The 19258-nt window shown below is 41.7% G+C and overlaps 1 protein-coding gene across 1 annotated transcript in view; it reads right to left on the reverse strand.

The window, feature by feature from the left end:
- tet3 (tet methylcytosine dioxygenase 3) overlaps positions 1 to 9934 on the reverse strand; it is a 36546-nt gene extending 26612 nt beyond the window's left edge. The window contains 3 exon segments of the mRNA XM_023275860.3: positions 8952 to 9011; positions 9745 to 9915; positions 9917 to 9934. Coding sequence (XP_023131628.2) covers positions 8952 to 9011; positions 9745 to 9915; positions 9917 to 9934 — 249 coding nt within the window.
- Positions 9935 to 19258: the final 9324 nt, after the last annotated feature.

Raw genomic sequence — 19258 nt, forward strand, 5'->3', positions numbered from 1 at the left:
GGAATGGAGGAGTGTGCAGTGAGCAGAAACGGAGAGAGCAGTGGGGGATAGTCACTAGCCTAGGAAACAGCAGTGTAGCAGAGCTCTTACCAATGAGAAAATCTCTCTGTCTCTATCCACGCCCTTCAACACCACTTGATCTGCTGCATTAGATGACTTTACATATAAGGAAGGCTATGTGTGTGTTTTGTTTATCCACAAAAGCCTAATATTGGCAATTTCGGCTGTGACAGAGCTTCTCTGCTTTCGGGCGCAGAGGTGAACCAGCGGCTGCCAAGCGAATTCACAATCTCAACTCACAATGGCATCAACAGGAAAAAGAAAAGGGAGCAAAGAAAAGCGACATTACATTGCTTGTTTATGCCTTCTGCAAACGACATCTGGGTTTCCTTGCGGAGATTTTGTTCCATGTTTCAGCGTCTAGATTTGGCTCAGCTCCGGGCCAAAGGAGAAGCCATCGATAATGGTTCTTCAATTTCCATTCTCTTCCTCATCCACATTTATATTGGTTTCCTATTGCTCATTTGAAAAACAAAGCGTCAGTCTTACACCTGTGGCTAATAATAGATCCTCTAGCAAGGCTGCATGTACAAGAGACTGAAAGGTTGGTAAATAAAGAGGGAGCTGGCTGGCTGGCTGACGGTCTTGCTGGCCCTTCCTCCAAGATCCAAAGGATACAAATGAGTGAAAGGCTTCTGATTGAAGGACGCTAAGGGGCATCAAATATATAAAACTCCATATTGCTAACTCACCCATCTACATGGGGTAGGAATACGAACGTACGCTCTAAGGTAACAGAGAATGACAGCTGCATTGGATGATGGAGATGGAACAGTGGATGACATTTCAACATCAGAAAACAAGAGGAACAGGATGAATATCAAGGAATGTAGAACAACACTGAGAAAAGGGAAGACAACAAGAGTCTGTGGAGAAAACTCTTAAAAGTAACACAGAATTTCTGTTATTCTTGTGACATTCTGCAACAGGAAGGAAGATGATGAAGAAGAGGAGGATGGTACAAACACAAAGAGGGTCAGCAGGTTGTTGCCCAACAAAGTAAGCAACCACAGGTAATCAACCCATTACAGTTCGCTCAGGATGCAACGCTTGTGTCCACTATCCTACGATAGCGTAGTCTTGTAATTCTCTCCTCACCGTTGTTCCGCCTTGGCATCAGTACCACTATCATTATCAACGTCGTCATCATCGCTGGATGTTTCCTCTCGCCCACTAACCGAGAGAGCTGGCTGACCGGCCTTCTGGTTCTCTCTTCTCTCCTACATTGCTGGAGTTTTAGAGCAGATTTAGCCAAGAGGAGGAGGAGGGAAACATGGCCGTCTCCCCCAATGCAGATCGCTGTCAGCTCCTGCGTAGTATTTTTCTCTTACATTACTGAGCATGTGTCGGCTACACTTCGCTATGGCTGGATTAACTTCAGCAACCTTTCCCTGCTTCCATACTTTAGCTTTCCCTGTTCCTCTTGGTCTCTCTTGATCTCTCATTTTCTCAGTTTTTTTCAATCTTCCTCTGCCTCCCTCGATTTGTCTTTCTATTTTGTTTCCTGAACCTTTTTTCCTTCTAGCATAGCTTATTGCATTAATGTTCCACACTTTCTGACGCACTCGCTCTCTGGCCCTGTAAATTGCACACTGTCTGTCTCGCTGTTGCCACACATATTCGTATATACACACACAGATGAGCGTCAATCCCAAAGAGAAACAGCGCAGCCGAAGCTGTCTAAGGGAAGGAGAGAAGAAGTAGAGCATTAGGTCATGTGACCAGGGAGTGCCAATGAGCGAGAGGGAGAGCAGTGAGCAAGAGAGGTAGGAAGCACGTGTGGCGGTGACGTAGCTGTATCATCATCAGTGTCTCCCACTAGGACACTTGCCTCCACCACAAGGTGTGGGCACATGTGTCATCTGACACATGCCCACTTTCAACTATCACCAACCCCACACACCAACGGACACTTGAAAAATATGCTCTTATCCTCTCACCCTGCTGGCTTGTGCTCGCTCACTCCCCCAGCTTCAGTGACACAACATTTCTAGCTCAAGACTCAACTTAACCCCTGAGTCACATGCTCTCCATGCACTGTTCCTCATTTTAAAGCTCTGCCGAACGCAACAGGTCTTTTTGTGTCCTTAAATGCTGCGTTTTTCTCAGAAGTTAGACCTTTCATAATTGTTATAACAATGCCAGCTATACTGAAGATAAAAGCTCAAAATTAGGGTCATTTGGCTAAAAAAGACCTTGGCAAACCATCAGACACCGAAGCTAGATTTATAATAAGCAGTGCTGTGAATTCATGTAATCAAATGACTGTAACACATTCATAGTTTTTAAATGAATATCAAGAAAACAGAACAGAAACATGAACTGAAACACATGTGCGCTAAGGAAGACTTAGAACTTACTCAAAGTGTAAAAACAAGAACTCTGCCTGAGTCTGTAACTGTCCATGTACACAGCTGAGTAAAACAAGGAAGTCCAACTTGACAAAAACATCAACATAGAGGAACGAACTTCAACACATGCTACAGATGCATGTACATTGTGTAAATATGATGTGTACGACACAATTCACTATCTGTAGGCAGATCAAACTAATTTACAGTAAGACTACTGTTGATTCAAACACTTGTGCTCTTTGATGACTCATAACCATCAGCATAAAGCTGGTGTCATTTCACATGAAACGTTACTCAACATCTCTCGTGAGAACCACAATCATATTTGACTAAATCTAACAATAAAATAAGAATTAAGGAATTCTTTAGAGAATTTAGAAAATAAACAATAACAGAAAAGTATGGTCCTGGCTTTAGGATGTTTCTGTGCTCTTAAAGTTATACACAGAAACAATGCCACAAGTTTGTACAAGAAAGCTGTCCACATCACCTCCTGAACACATTGGTTACTTCTCGACTAGTTAACATATCTCTGACAGACAGATGACATATGACCGGAAGGCAGTCTATTTGAAGACATCTGAAATTATAACAACAATCCAAGTATCCTGTCTTCTTAGTAAAAATGGAATCACACTTACGGTAAACCTGCTGTAACCCGGCATTGACAGAGAGTGGAAGGTACACCAGGGACTCCTAATCTCACATCGATCACTTCATCCACAATGCACTCAAATTATCATCCAAATGAGTTGCTTCACGCCCTCGTCTCTCTCTTTCTCTCTCCATTTCTATCTCTCTGCATCTCTCTCGTTTCTCTGCCTCTCGCTTGCTGTTTCTCAGCAGCATGGAGGAAAGGTCTTTGGTTGTAGGAGGTATGACTGACAACAAAAGTCCATCCTCAGCAGTGTGTGTTGGGTTGGCTTGCATATGACTAAGCCTGAGTCATCTTTATCTTTTCTTTTCAACAAAGTCCTGACATAAAACCCTCACACACTGAAACAAGCTTTTCACATTTTTGCCAACACATCAGCAGTGGGAGGTCTATGTGTATGAGACGCACAAAGACCACAAAAGAACAAACTGTTCATTTTCAGGGGATCCGTGGAGAAATGTGCTTCTAAATAAATATGTGACTTCATTATTATACACCACTTTCTAGCAGTCTTTAACCATGTCACAGGAGCGCTATGGTCCACTTCCCTCCTCCCATCTCTTCCTGTCAGCTGACTCCACCTCCCTCCCATCTACCTCTATACGCCCTCATCCCCAATCCACATTGTCCTGCAGTGTAATGGCATCAAGGTCATCTGATCTGACACACTCTGTGCACCCCCTGCTCCACACACCCCCTTTTTGCTCCACATCTCTTTATCTTTCACTTTCTCTCCCTCTTCCTGCTCCCTCCCCCCGTTCCCTAAAGGCTCCAGCAAATGCACAAACTGTCATCAGATGCAGAGGCATGCTTTAATGATTTTTATCCCCACATACAGTACGGTACTATGCACACAGTTCAGTGAGGGTCACTGGGTTTATTGGTGGGCGGGACTACGGCCAGCACATTATACTGTAACTAGTGGAAGCAGCAACACAAAGTGTTGTAGCCTGACTGAACAAATAAAACAAATATCTTACTAAGATCTCTTATTATAATGATGATATATTTTTGCCTGGCTTGGTCTTTTTAAAAGGCTAACCAACCACAAAATGGTTTTTGTATTGGGTATCTATAATTTCATGAAAAAGATATAAATAGTATATAATGCCTTTTTTTTAACAGGATATACCAAAAAATGAAAAAATAAATATTGTGTACATATGTGTAACCACATGCAGAATGTACATTCGTGTGTCTTCATTTTTGCAAATGTCTGTTGGGCTGTTTTTCTCTCTTTGTCTTTGCCTCCTACCTACACCAGCCCTATCCCCAAACCCTTCCCAGGCAGGATGGTGTTAGGTTCAGGGTGTTTGGGTGTAGTTTGTAGTACTGAGTGTAGGGTATCCAGTCTGAGTCATACCTCCTGACATTCGGCACGTGCAAGTCAGCACGAACCGCCCAGCTGGGGAAGGTCTACACCCCCTCCCCCAGCCTCACCCCTTCACTATTCCTCACAAAGAGAAAAGGAGGAGTGGTTTGGGAGGGAGGAGACAGAAAAATTGGAAAAGTGGTGATGGGTGGTGGAGGGGGGTGGTAGGCTGGGTGGAGCAGCAAAAAAAATAACGAGGAGGAAGGGGAGGGGGGCGCTGTTTTTTAAGAGGCTACTCTTTGTGCTTGAGGTTTGGGACATGACAAGAAGACATGGAATGTAATTAATATACAGCACAACATAAGTTAGACAGTTTTGGATCTGAGACAAGAGAGTGGAGCAGAGAGAAAGCAAATGGATGGAAAACAAGCAAGATTTAAAAAAATGATTCAAAGCAATAAAAGTACACTGTGTACCACTACCTGCCAGGCTAATGTGTGCCAAGTCAAGAAAAAGAGCTGAGCAGTCAAATCTGACAGAACAGTGATGTAATCATTAACAGAATATTGTAGTTACAAGTAGTAGAACATTTATGAGGGTTCTGAAATCCCAGGTGATGTGTTTTGAGGGATAATATTTTGGGGCTACAGAAGAAATTTGTCAGACTTGAGAGAGAAACACAGAGAAAAAAGGAGAGAAACCTTTCTCAGTTCTGCACAGTGGCTGGTTGCCAGCCTTGTCTCTCTCAGGACGTGGGCTAAGATTAGCTTCCCATATGTTCAAGTCAGGCGTAGCCGGACTTAAAGGGCCAGTACCCGACTGTGGCATAACTAGGAAACCTTCACTGCACCTGATGAAGTAATGCATAATCAAACATACGCAAGTAAATCCTGGTCAAATGTCTTCTAACTAATTCAAATAAAGACAAGTTCACAGTAGATAATGGCTGAATGAGGTGTATGCAGGTGCATGAGTGTATGCAGTGCAGCTCTGAGCTACTGCCACTTTTATACCTTGTCTCATAATATCATCAGTCCTATCCTCCAAATTTTTGGAGACAATATGCTCCAATAAATTTACAATAATATATAGTTTACAAATCAACGTTTTCATGTTTGTGTTTCAATAGTATGTGATAAAAACTCCAACAGCTGTTGCACTGTATTACATAAAACCTGGCAGTGTCTGGCAGCAGTGGGATTCAGGACTGTATAAACCGTGTGCCCGGTGGGAGCAGCAGAGCAGGCGCCAGAGAGGTGAGAGTTAAAGTGCTCGAGCAACAGCTGAGAGCTCCTCCCCCTTCTCTTTCCATTCATTTTTTATTAACTGCGGCACCAGGCGGCTGACAACCTCCCTCCGACATCAAACACAGATACCACCAACGATGCCAACAAGCCACCAACCACAACTCATCGTGCCATACAGGATATCGATCCAGCCCAGGACTCAGTGAAGGCAGCTGTGGTCTTGAGTACATACAAAACTTCAGGCAGTGTAGCATAACAGACAGTACAGAGACGAATGTCTGCTAATTGTCATGAATAAGAAATGAAACATGACAATGGGGCAGGGCTTAGCAAGTGTTTATACTTTAATGATTGCATGCAAGTGAGGCAATTGCTGGAAACTGTATACATTAAAATGTGACGTGAAATCCCATGAGGACTATAAGATGTGATGTTTTGAAATCCTCGGGGTGTCTTTGATAAAACACTTCTTTAAAACTGCTAAAGGCAGACTGATTAAAAGAACTTGTGCGTCTACAAGATTCACCACAGTTACAAGAGTTTCTAGTGCCAGGCAGCAGCTGACTCTTTCTGAGGTTGGATGTAGTCAAGGTTAAATAGGTAAATGGCTATATAACTGTAGAGAATGATTCACCTTGAACTTAATCCATCTAAATACTATCAGGGTGGAAGAAATTGTACTAAAATATTGTTCAGTAAACAAGGACAAAAATTTCTGAAATCTTTTCTGGACATGTATTAAATCTTTGCTTATATTTTTGATAGTAATGTAGTCAAGTTTGTAAACAGACCTATGCTATCCAAGACCAAGAAGAAAAACATCACAAATGAAAACTACTGGTTTTAACAGAGTGCAAACAATTGTCTTGTAATAAATTACATTAAACTGTAGAAGCATTTTCACTGTGACTGTCAGAAATCTTGAAATGCCTTTCAGAATAACCCAGTATCCTCAAACGAGAAGTAATATAGGAGAACAAGATTTGTTCTTTACTTCTTACTTAAAAAAACATTTGAAGTGAAGACCAAAGCAAGTACAAGAAACATAAACCCTAGCATTTCAATAGGGTCGTTGCACCTTTGGTGCTCGGACCCTAATGATTCCAAGAAGAAAATCTCTACTACATAGGCCAAAGTCTACTGCCTACTAGTGTAATTACTGAGTGTATGTCACCACTTACTCACATTTTAATGATCCATTAGAAGTTGTGTGTCACGGCACATAGGCAACAGAATCTTTATCTGACTAAGTGGAAAGGTTACAGAACAGCAAATACATCGAAAGCTAACAGTGAAAGGAAGATGTGATGTCAAACCCTCCACTTCCTGAGTCTGTACTATATACCAAACCACTTACTACACAAATATACACACATACACAGATGTGGTGCCGGCTAGTTGTTCATGTGACCAACCTTGGATGCCGGACTTGAGCTAAAATTAAAGCAATGATGTCACCAGACATTCAGTGTTGCTACGGAAACTAGGTCAGTGTTAACCCTTTGCGAACGAGGCTGGGGATTCCACACACGCAAAGCTCAACATATGATTAACAAACATTCCATCTGTTGTCACACACTCATGGTCTGAGTTTTTTTTACTCTGCTTCTGACTCTTTCCCACCTGTGTGAAGTTCATCTCATAGAAAGAGGAAATCCTGTGTACGGGCGTGGAAAACATCACACGTGTGTAGTCTGTCTGTCTTGTAACCTGTTGTGGTAACCTCATTCAGTTTTGCTTCCTGAACAGCAAAAAGAAAACTACCAAACAAACGCTGTGCTGTAAAACTGAAATAAATCATTCAAAGCACTGTCTGACTCACTAGTAACCATGTCTATTGTCACACAATGTTTTTATGTTCCAACTTCTTGGAGTTTCTGTGTGGGTGCTGAAAATACTTAATGATACTGTATAACTGCTTATTTGAATTGTCGAAAATAGTGTTCTTAGCTTGTTGGGTGTAGACCATGTTTGTGTGTGCATAACCAAGGACCAGATCTTGCTGAGATACACACTCCACCCAGGACATGCACGACAACCATGACTCTACAAACAGGAGGATGGGAGAGCTATAAAGGCAGAGAACTTGTTAAACAAAGGAGAGGATAGTTCAATTATCTATCCCTTAAACCAGATGGTTGTATATGCCTTGTAGATAAAGAGGCTGTCTGCATACGGACGGAGATTAAAGCAGGCTTAGCGGTAAGCTACAGTAGGCCGCAAAACTGAGCTAAACCCATTTATGACATTTGAAACTGATTGATTAACCTACGTTTCCCTGTAGTCATGCAGATGAATGTATGGACCAATGTAAATGTCAAATGTCTGAGCTTGTTACTTCCACATACAGTGTCTAGGTGCAACACTGAAATGACTGTATGTATGTGATGGAAGTGAAGTCAAAGCATTCTTTCTTCTGCTGGGAGAGGACATCACAAGATTCTCATAACTCAGACAACAGTTTGTTTGATGCTCAATAAATCCTTTCTTTATGAAGCTTCGCCGTCTTTCTACACTCCTTCCCACATGAACACACAAGCGTGCCTCGACTCGGGAAGCTGTAGAACAGCAACTCTCAGCGGCCATACGGCACAGGTTACTACGCCCGACAATCAAACACGTACGCATGCGTGACCCACTAACTTTTACTCCCTTTACCTCATTTGACTCCAGAACCTAGGAGAAGCAGGACGGCCCCCCTGGCTCCTGAGCCAGCGTGCAGGGTTCCTCCTCCTCCTCCCTCCTCCTTTCCCTGGTCTCTTGTATCTACACATGCCTGGCTCTGGCACCAATCAGCGGGCAGCGTGGGACGCTTTAAACTGAGGATGCCGCCACTTCATCACTGAGGCGCTTAGCTCACCACGGCTTGGAGATCGGGCTGAAGAAACTCACCTTCCAAGCAGTGAAAGTTAGGCGAGAAGACTAACACACCTGTATTCCGTCGTGATAGGAGTGCTAATATAATGAGCTTGTGTGCTCGCCACGAAGCACAGAAAATAGTCAAATGACATCCTAGCAACACAGCAGGGACAATCACAGCTTTAACTTTGGAACTGTTTTCAGTGGGTAAACCTAGTTATACAAATACACATATATAATACAACTGACATGGTGTAGTCACATTTGAAAAAATGTGCATGGTAACTCATTGATGGAGAACAAGAACTGGTCACTGTGTTGACTAACCACAACATTTTCACTTCACTGCGCTGATGACCCAACAGCTGAGAATCACAACAACATGACCAGATATTATGCACTTGTGACAGAGATGACAGACACACACAAGCCCACAGCAATACAAACTCAATGCCCTCTCTTACCTCAGTTGCCAGTTCAGGGTTTCCCAAGCAGCCTTGACTGTTGTCTTCAATATAGTCCACCTTTACAGACATCCACCAGAACGAGAGTGGAGGGGAGAGAGAAGGAGACACAGAGAGATGGGAGGGGGTGAGAATAACAATCAATAGAATAATGCGACAAGGGCCTGTTCATAAAGACTCATCATTAAGGACAGTGCAATCACTAAAAATATTTCACCTTTACAGCCATGTAGAATGGCCGCACAACATTTACGCCACCCCACATGCAATCTCCTTATCATTCCTGTCATCCTCAGCGACCATCAAAAAGCAGCCGTGCACAGAAATCTCTTTTCTTTAATATGTGCTCAAACAGTGAGCTGGCACTTCCCTCTACTGCTGGGACAGCGAATGAGACGCAGCAAAACGAGATTCAATTTCAATTATGGAATTATGTAATGTCTGTATCCTGACCTGGTGCAGCCTGCCTGATGTATAAATTTCACAGGTCTGCATAACCCAGTTTTTTAAAGGGTAAATTGATAAAACATGGCAAGTGTCAGTGGATAGGTTGGTTGAGGTGGAATAGATGGAAATGGTTCATCAAAGCAATGCTGATTACTGTAAAACAATAGCATCTTTTTATTTTGCACAGCATGTACCCCCCCTGTCTACATGGCCCTGGCTGTCTCGGTGTTAAATCATGTGTTTTGTCTCGAGCTGTTCCCCAGTCCCGCCAACCTCCGAGCCCCCCTCTCACCCCCCACCCACCCACCTATCAATCCTAAAATAGTCTGGAGAGATGAATATTTACCCTCCAAGCCTCTGAGCTGCCTTGGTTTGTATTCCTCCGTCCACTGGCCGAATCCCCATCAGAAGACTCCGGCTCCCTGTCGTCCTCACCCCTATCCCTCTGTCCCTTTCTTCTCTCCCTTTCTCTCTCTCTGTCTCTCCACTCTTCTTTCTCTGTCTCTCTCTCTCTCGCCTGTGTTCCAGCAGCCCATTCAGGAAGCCATCTTGTGTTTTTAATCTGGTTTTACATGAGCCCTCGTACGCACGTTCTCTCTCTCTCTCTCCCCCCCACTTGCTCTCTTGCTCGTCCTCCCTCCCTCCCTCTCTCCCTCCTGCTCGTATGCCAATAGGTCTACCGCACACACACACACACACACACACACACACACACACACACACACACACACACACACACACACACATGCACAAGAGAGATTTTTTTTTTTTATCTGATAGCTATCACTGCTTCCTCCCACTCGTTCAGTTTTTTTTTCCTTCTCTTCTCCTTCTGCACACATGATGTGAATGTCCCCTCAACCACCCCCTCCCCCCGGTCTTTTTAAACATATACACTCGTGAACAAATGTACACACATTTACAAATACACACACGGAGAGACGTCACGCTACAGATAGCACACAAAGGCAGCCTGTCCACCAATCAGAGGCCGACTGGGTTCTGCTGCTAGGGTGAAACTGAAGGAGAGCAAGTGAGGGTGTCGAGAGAGAAAGAGAGAGAGAGAGAGAGAGAAACTGGAGCTAGTAAAAGAGGAGGTTAAAATAAAAAACAAAAGGGTCTGTGAATATGTGTTTTCATGTGTGTGTGCAGCAACATAAAAGAAAGACTGACATAAAGAAAGTGAAGGTGGGCGGGAGGTGTGTGTTGTGCGTTTGTGCAAGTGTCTGTGTGTGTGTGTGTGCGTGTGTGTGTGTGTGTGTGTGTGCGTGCGTGCGTGCGTGCGTGCGTGTGTGTGTTGGGGGGATGGGTCCTCTCTATGCCTGTCAATTATCTCCTCGAACTCGCCTTCCCTAAACAATGCCTCTGGTATGTGGTATCGCTGAGCACCATCTGTGTCTGGGCTGCCTGCAATAACTGGACTGGACTGCACAGCACAAACACACACATACACTCATTGACACACAGTCGAACAAACCCTCTCAGACACACACACACACACAAACACAGACTTCCACTCTGACAGGCAAAATGCACAATTACACAGCAAAGCCCACCATGCTGACTCAAAACGAGTGAAGACACATGAAATAAGCACAGTGCCACAGATGCAGTTAAAAGAGAAGTCATTAAAGCTCCATAAAGTAAAGTTGTTATGTGTCATAACATCATAAATCATCAGCTGGGATCATGTTCACGTATGCAAATCAGGGATCTGCAAAGGGAACACGTGCAAAACCTTTCGCTTAAAAGGAAAAAACTGCAGGGACTCGTATTTACTTTGTGCAGTCTATGCAAGAATGGCATACCAAGCATATTTTGGAGGCCTGGGTTCAAAATATTTACATTCTCAGCAAGAAAGATCATCTCCAGCTTGCATCTCTTTAAACCAGACATCAGTACACGTTCTTGCCAAAGTGCTGAACATAACCACAAAAACCAAGGGGAAATTGCTTTGTCCATATCAGCAGTCGGGTTCTGCGGCCAGGATGCATTTCTCTTTTTTAATGAAGCCCTATTAAGAAAACTGTCAATGATCAATTTTTGTGAAGCGGGAAGTTTGTCAGAAACAAATAGTGTAGCAAAGCTTTCTGTTAAGATATGAAAAGCAGTGATGGCGTGTGAGAGTGAAATGGGCTGCCGAATTAGAAACTGCCAAAAGACAGGACAAAGTCAGCGAAAGTTCAGACCGCTGGCGAAGACACAGCGGATCGAGGTGAAGCGGACAGACAGCGAAAGGCAGACCGAGACGGGGAGAATCGAAAAGAGAGAGGGAGCCGAAGTGTGGCGCGGTGAGGCGAGGCAGCCACACAGTGACACAGCGTTTGTAGTGTCTGTCTGACGCTCTCATATGGCATGGGAAATCCCCTCTGCTGACGTCACAAGGGCCACGTGTGTATGAATGTGTGTGAGTGCGTGTGTTTACGTGTGAGAAGAGGCGTGTTTGTGGTGAGCTGGACAGCAAGAGCGGCTGCTTGGCTTCAGTGTGCTTCGTTACAGGTGGGCCGGGGTAGTGCTTGAACCGACAGTCCTAATAGCGTAGTCGCAGTACACACGTACAAGTGACAGATACTGTGTATTAGAAGATGAACCTCACAATAACTGTTCAAGTAAGGAGTTAATTACTATTTGTTCAAACAGAGGTATTCATATAACACAGGGGTGTCAAACATACAGCCTCTGGGCCAAAACCAGCCTGCCAGGGGGTCCAATCTGGTACGTGGGGTGACTTTGCAAAGTGTAAAAATTACAGGCATGACATGAAGTGCAATTTTTAAGTAAAAGAAACTGCTATTTTAAATTTGTCCACTGTACTGCTACAACTTTTATGTATTTTTTATGCATAAATTTACTACATTTACAAAAGTTTGTTTCGATCATAAAGTAAAGCACTTTATTGTTCAGTTGCAGATACCTGTGACTAAATGTTTTCTACATTTTGTAGACAAATTGTGATCTGTAAGTTGTAATGTGTAAATGATAAACTGAGGCATAAAACTGTTGAAATTGCACTTATTTTTATTAAGAAATTTCAGGTTGTTCATAATGTTTTGTTAAAGGATAGTTCAAATTGGGCTGTATGTGACCCCTGAAATAAAGTAGTTTGACACCCCTGATATAACAAGTAGAAACTACAGAAATACCAAAAACAATGGTTGTAGGACTAGAAATAATAAGAGTGACTGCAGTGAAATAATGTAGTCACTATTATGCATTCACCTAAGTGGGATTATATGTTGGGTAACACCCACTAAGGGATGACTAGTTCTCAACAAGAAAACAAGTAATGCAAAACATAAGCTGGTGAAGAGTATACCTCTCTTGTTCAGACTTTCCCAGACTCCAAGAGACACCTGGCCATCACTGACTGAGTGTAATCACAGACACAAATCCTACCTACTCCCAGACAGCGTCATAATCCTGACATGCACGTGCCTTCATTCAGCTTCACCTCATTCACACACTGCTACCTACTCACGTTTAACAACAGATTAGAGCCTCCCCTGACCCGCAAAAAACTCTCACACAAACACAGTCACTACACGTAGACCCAGCAGAGGGGAGGCTTATTAAAGCTGTTTGGAGAGTGTGCTGTAAAAATTTGCATTTGGCGGCAGGAAGACAGACAGTACACGAGGGTGCTGGAGTGGTTTGCCTGCAATTATCAAAGTCTAATTAGTTGGATTAATTAAGTAAAGTTGCTCTAGTCTTTATACTGACAAAAGCAGTGCAGATCCTTCTGTTAACCCTAATCCTCTTTTTCATGCACAGTAACAATTACAGTCACCTGTCTCAAGTGGTTTAACTGCAAAGAAACCTCTAAGGCATATCAAGCATGTTACTGATTATATGGAAACTCAGCCAGGCTGTTACGTATCATAATGTCACATGAATGTAAAGACTCATGGGTAGAGCAAATATTTCATGTCCATATTTAACTGTACATTTAACAGATTGTGTGCAGTGAGCTACAGAGCAACTGTCATAAGATGGAGGATGTGGAAGATCGATACAGAGGTCAAAGTGCCGAGACAGAGGGGCTATGGGGAACGGATGTTGATGAATGGATGGACACATGGTTAAGAACTGGTTATGGAGAAAAGCCACTCATCCTGCACAGCTTCTGATTTCCCAACTCACATTCACCACTATCAGGAGAAACAGTGGACCAATAAAGATCACTGAGGGCCAATATTGGTATTTTGGAACAGATAGTTATTGTGACAGGCAGAATCAGGCTGCAAAAAATCTTGGCCTGGCCATATAAATGCCTGCTCTATGATTTCTTCTGTGATCAATGCGAAATATGAATGCATGACTGAACAAATCTAGTGAAGCGTGCTGACGGAAAATTTGTATTCATGTTATATTTACATTTTGATTACTTATCAGACATACATAACTTGAAATGACTGCTGATCAATAATATTGCATTAAAGCATTGCAACAGTGTGTTTATGCAAAACTAAGAGTCCAGCCACGGTGGCAGCTTAGTGAGGGTGTGCTCTGATCAAAATTCTTAAGTCAGCACACTAACATGCTTAATATGGCAATGCTGACATGCTGTTCTTAGGAAGGTTAATCACCATCTTTGTTTAGTGTCTTAGCATTTGCTTAATGGCACTAAGCACAAATTGCAGCTGAGGATGATGAAAATGCTACCACTTTTCAGGTATTTGGTCATCAACTATTACTTGATTTGTTATACCTGTTTTATCATGTAGGGGGTCGTAGGGGGCTGGAGCCTATCCCAGCTGACACCGGGGCAGGTGTCAGCTGGGATAGAGGCATGATTTTTTTGCAGGTTGTGCACTCGTCTGTTCCATTTTTGTGAACGCAATATTAAGGAGTGCCTCAAATTATTTTCTCGAAATCTAACACAAACAGTCACCTGAACTCAACGAAAAACTGATTAGACTTTGATTTTCAATTTCACTGTAACCTCACACAACACTTTTTTGGCAAAACCTCACAAATTCATCGACTATTTCTGACTAAATTTTACACAAATCTCTATTAAGATAAATGAAGAAGGGATGACATTTTACATTCAAAAGGTCAAAGGTCAACTTCCCTGTACATTCTGACGCTGACATTGTCAACATCATAATAGTCTGCACAAACTTTTCTGGCCCTGATTACTGAACACCATAGACTAGGAAGAGAAGGAGAGATTGTGACCGTATATCACAGATAGATGGCCTCATACCGAATTGGTGACTTGGGTGTCAATCTATAATTTTTTATGAGTGTGGACAGACAAGGATGTAAACGGTAACTTCTGATGGGCTGTGATTCATCTAATAATTGTAAATATAGATCAATCTGGATATTGTCATCATTATAGATACCTAATATGGCCTAATTAAATGTTTATGTGCCCTCACAATAGTTTTAAGTTTAGGCACAGATCAGGGGTTTTAAAATATGGAGGCTGTAAACTTCTATTACCCCTTGATGACCAGAGAGCTTCAGAAAGCAACAATTGTACAAACAGAGAACCCTTTTAACCAAGGCTGTCAGTATCAACTCCTGAACTCGCATGGAAAAGACTGTGATGTTCATTGTTAGCAACACTGTATATGGATATGCTTATTGAGTCTTACTATGATTAGTAGATTATTGTTTTTACACCAAATACTGACATTAGCTCACAAGCTTACCTCATAAACCACAAAGGCAGTTATTTAAATTGTTTCAGTGCTGAGTTGGGAAACTACACCATACTCATTTTGCAGAACTGTTGCTCATGTGTTGTTGTCGCAACTTTAGAAGCCTCTTAACAGACAAGATAGGACAGGCCTGAAGACTGCTGATAGAGGCCCTGTTTGTGGCTGAACAAACATTGTGCCTTTTCCTCTACACTTCAACTTTTGATGTCTGCAAAGGCATCAACACCTTCAGATATATAGGGTGGTGGTCTGCAGTATCTAGCTCTTCCAGCATTTGATATATTACTTGCAAATTTTTCTTTATTTTATCCTTTATATCAAGCAAAAAGGCTATGTTTTATGACTATTACACATTTTTACAAGTAGCCCACCATAAAATGCTGACAGTAGAGATATCTTTTCATCACTGTTGAGTAAATATTATCTGTAATAAGGAAATATCATAACCATTGTGGTCGGATACAGTGTGACTTCAAATTTGGGGAAAAAAATTCTCCTCAGTGACTAATGGATATTGTTATCCCTTGAGTGTTCAGATGCAGTAGTTTCCTTGCACACGGGGGCAAAACAAAATTCAATAATTTGCTGGAATTTCAAAACTTGATGACTTTTTACTGCACAGAAAACAACTTGTATCAACAGAAACGGTAAGTTCTGTTGCTGATTTTAATATACGGTAGGCCTATGTTATGAAACTATAGGGGCTTTGTGTATTATTCAAATGAGAAGATGAGAGAAAATGAGAGAAGAAACCAGTAAAGATATTACTTTGTAGAAGTATTATCTGTCTTTGTAATGTCCCTATGTCGGGATGTAGAAATATGTAACAAGCATACTCACAAAGCTTTGTGCAATGACCGCATATGTAGATATTCACAAATCTACGCAATGACGTAGTTTATGATTAATTCAAAGAAAATGAATGGCTGTGGAGAACGATGAATAGCTATATGCAGATGTAACTAAGACTAAATATGATTTAATCTGGAAATGTCACAATGTGGTTTCATTTAACATATGCTATACCTCATCAAAATACTTTGTCTACTACTCTCACTACTTTGAGAGAAAAAATGTATGCATCAGGGTCTTTAGTGTTAATCTGAATAATTTGTTAAGGCATGGATTCCACAGAATTACAGTAGAGTGTATGTTTCATTGTCACTGTTGTTACATTTTTCTCTTGATATTTTAAAAGCTTTGGAAATGGTTATAAATTGTTTAAACACTTCATCTTCATTCATCTTCAAATGTATTTCTTAGAGAACTGGTCTACAGAATTCCTATTGATACATCCCTTCAAAGGACCCTAAAACAGCTTCTTTCCTTTTTAGTTCTTCACATTGCTTCACAAAACAGTCTAGTCATTTTGCGAGTTTGTCTGTGTCTGTTTAGGTGCTGTTTGACTGCTACTAACAGAAAGAATAGGTGATGTGCTTGTTTTCCTGTTTATTAGCCCTGTGCAGTTTGTGTTCATTGGTCAAGCTTTAGTAGCCTACTCTGGTTTTTCCTGCTTCCAATACTGCTGACCATTTACTGCATCTTCCCGTCCTCCTCCTTGACTTTACAGCCCTTCCCCCCCCGTTTAAAATGCTGGTGCACGTACAAACACACACAGCCACACTAGCGCACCATTAACACACAAATGAACGCTTTAAGAAGCTGCACTCTCTCTCTTTCTTTACACACCCACACACACACACACACAAATACAAAACGGCCTAAGGTTAACCCCCACTCTCTTTCGAAGCCTCAGAGGTCAAAGGACAAAGCACAGGCAACTGCAGGAATTCTCCACTGCTGCTGCTTGGTAGTCCTCACAATCTCTCAGCCGTGAAAACACTGTCCACTCATACTAAAACTTTGTTACTGCTTCATCTTGTGGAGAATATTTAAGTAGACTGCAACACTTATGAGAAACATATGCATGGAGATGATGATTAGAAGGTTACTTGTATCTTCAGCTATTAACTACATTTAGTGTGCCTTCTTCTTGTTTTCTAACTGCACAAGACAAAGTTAAGATCTCTAGTTTTAATAAATTAGTGGGAAGTAGAAGCAACAAAGCAGCATTAACATCAGAAAAGAAGGAGTGTTAGCATACAAGATTCAAATCAACAAAATGTATAATTTTACCAACATTTGCACACAACTGACTGAGTGCTTTTAGTCTTAATTTAGAACTGGATTTTAAATAAACTATTTGTTAAACTTGTTATTATCTAACCAGTCATGGTTCGATCTTGTTTGTAAAGCACACAGCATGGCACCATTGTATGAAGTTTGCTCTATTAATATATTTGAGTTGGCAGGACAATCCCTTCCATCAGTTCTGGTTTGATTAAACAATACCTAATGGGTCACATGCAGATGCTGTGACAGTGCAGTTTCCATGAGGAGAATAAAATATTCAAGAGTAAAATGCAAATTTAGAAATTGCAATTTAGGAATCCACTAATTATTAACAATCTCACTTCTGTTCATATTGTAATGTGTCTGTTACTTTATAGGGTGAGTGCTTTAACAAAAACTCTGTAAATACAGCAAGAGCAACTGACTATCCCTGTAACCCAGCCTGAGAAGAAACAGGTCGAGGCTTGCCAGTAGTAGCACCAACAGCTGCAAAGCTTAATTTTATTTGTCTGAATGGACATCCCTAAAATGATGTCTGTGATGTCTGTAATCATCTGTAATGGGTGCACTATAGCAAATGAATAGATGGATACACTCTGCTCTTTTTTAGTCTTCTAGAAAGGTACCTTGAGCACTGCTTAACAGTGAACACAACCACAACTTATTTTGACTCAAAGTAGAACATGTTTCTACTGTGAAAACCCCTGACTGAGTGTGTAATCTAACAATGTTAGTGCGTTTTAGATGAACAAAAAGTACAAGCGCACATTCTCTGGGATAAACGCTCACATGAAACAGTAATGAGCAGGCACTGAAAAGGAGTGTATGAGGATGGATGGATGGTCCAAAAGTGGCAGTAAACAACCCTAAATATTTTTCATTTATTTATTTATTTTTACCACAAGCAGTTTTTTCACTGTTTCCCTGCAACAGTAGAGAGTAAAAGTAGTTAGTAGTTAAGTAGTTAGTAGAGTTAACTGATTATCAGTCTGGCCGTTTAATCAGATCCAATATTCAACATTTCAGGTACTGTTATTTTTTAATAACTAACCCTGATAAAAATAAACTCCTTTTAATGTCTGTTTTTTTTTGTCTCTGATGCAGCTGCCTCTCTCTGTCTGTAGTCACCTGTCTGTGCACAGCGCTGTCTGATTGGTTGCATGTCCTGATTAACAGCTTACCAACACTGAAGGACAAATGTCGGATTTTTTTCTTTTAAATAAACATCTGTTAAACATAAATAAGCAAAAGCATTTGAACTAAGTTTTGTGTTGGACTTTACATTAAATTTTGACAGAGATGTTCATGTTAACTGCAAGTGTATGCTAGTTCCAAATAATTGGTCTCCTTCAATACTAACTCACATCCATATTTGCCCTGAAAAATAAAACCCTTAAGGAAAAACGCTTGGTGTATTTATCATAAAATGTTAATATTACCAGAATTCTAACACTGATACAATGTTGTATGATACTAATATGAAACATACCTGTATCTCACTCACCTCCCACTCGTTCCGTCTCTTCTTCAGCTGTTCACATTTGCGCAGTTTGCATATCTGTTTGCCCGTCTTGCGATTCAGACAGTTTGCACAAGAACCGCAGTTCTCTTTGCGGAGGCAAGGAGTGCAGATCCCGCATTTCTTCCTGCGTTTCTTCTGCTGGTCAAGAGCTGCATCTGGGGAGGCATCATATGGACACAGAGAGAACAGTCCTGCTTGCTGGTGTTCAGCCTCTATGTATTTACTCAGAGGAGATGTCTTGTCTAAGCTTTTTCTCTGCAAGAGGAGAGACTGTGCCTCCTCCGTGTCCTTTGAGAATTCATAAATGTCCTCAGGTGGCGGGCCAGGCCCTGCTCTCGGCCTGGGCATGGTTACTGTACTGTCGTATGTCTGTCTGTATATTAATTAGGCAGACAGTACAACATGGGTAGTTTAAAGTATAAAAATCTGAGTTTAAAATCAACGCCAGTTACCATAAAAACATAGCATGAATAACTGGCTGGCCTTTCTCTGGTCTTGAGGGCAGGTTGGCAGATGGAAAACTTGTCTTGGGT

Source organism: Amphiprion ocellaris, chromosome 6 (assembly GCF_022539595.1).
Source record: "Amphiprion ocellaris isolate individual 3 ecotype Okinawa chromosome 6, ASM2253959v1, whole genome shotgun sequence".
Classification (NCBI taxonomy): domain Eukaryota; kingdom Metazoa; phylum Chordata; class Actinopteri; family Pomacentridae; genus Amphiprion; species Amphiprion ocellaris.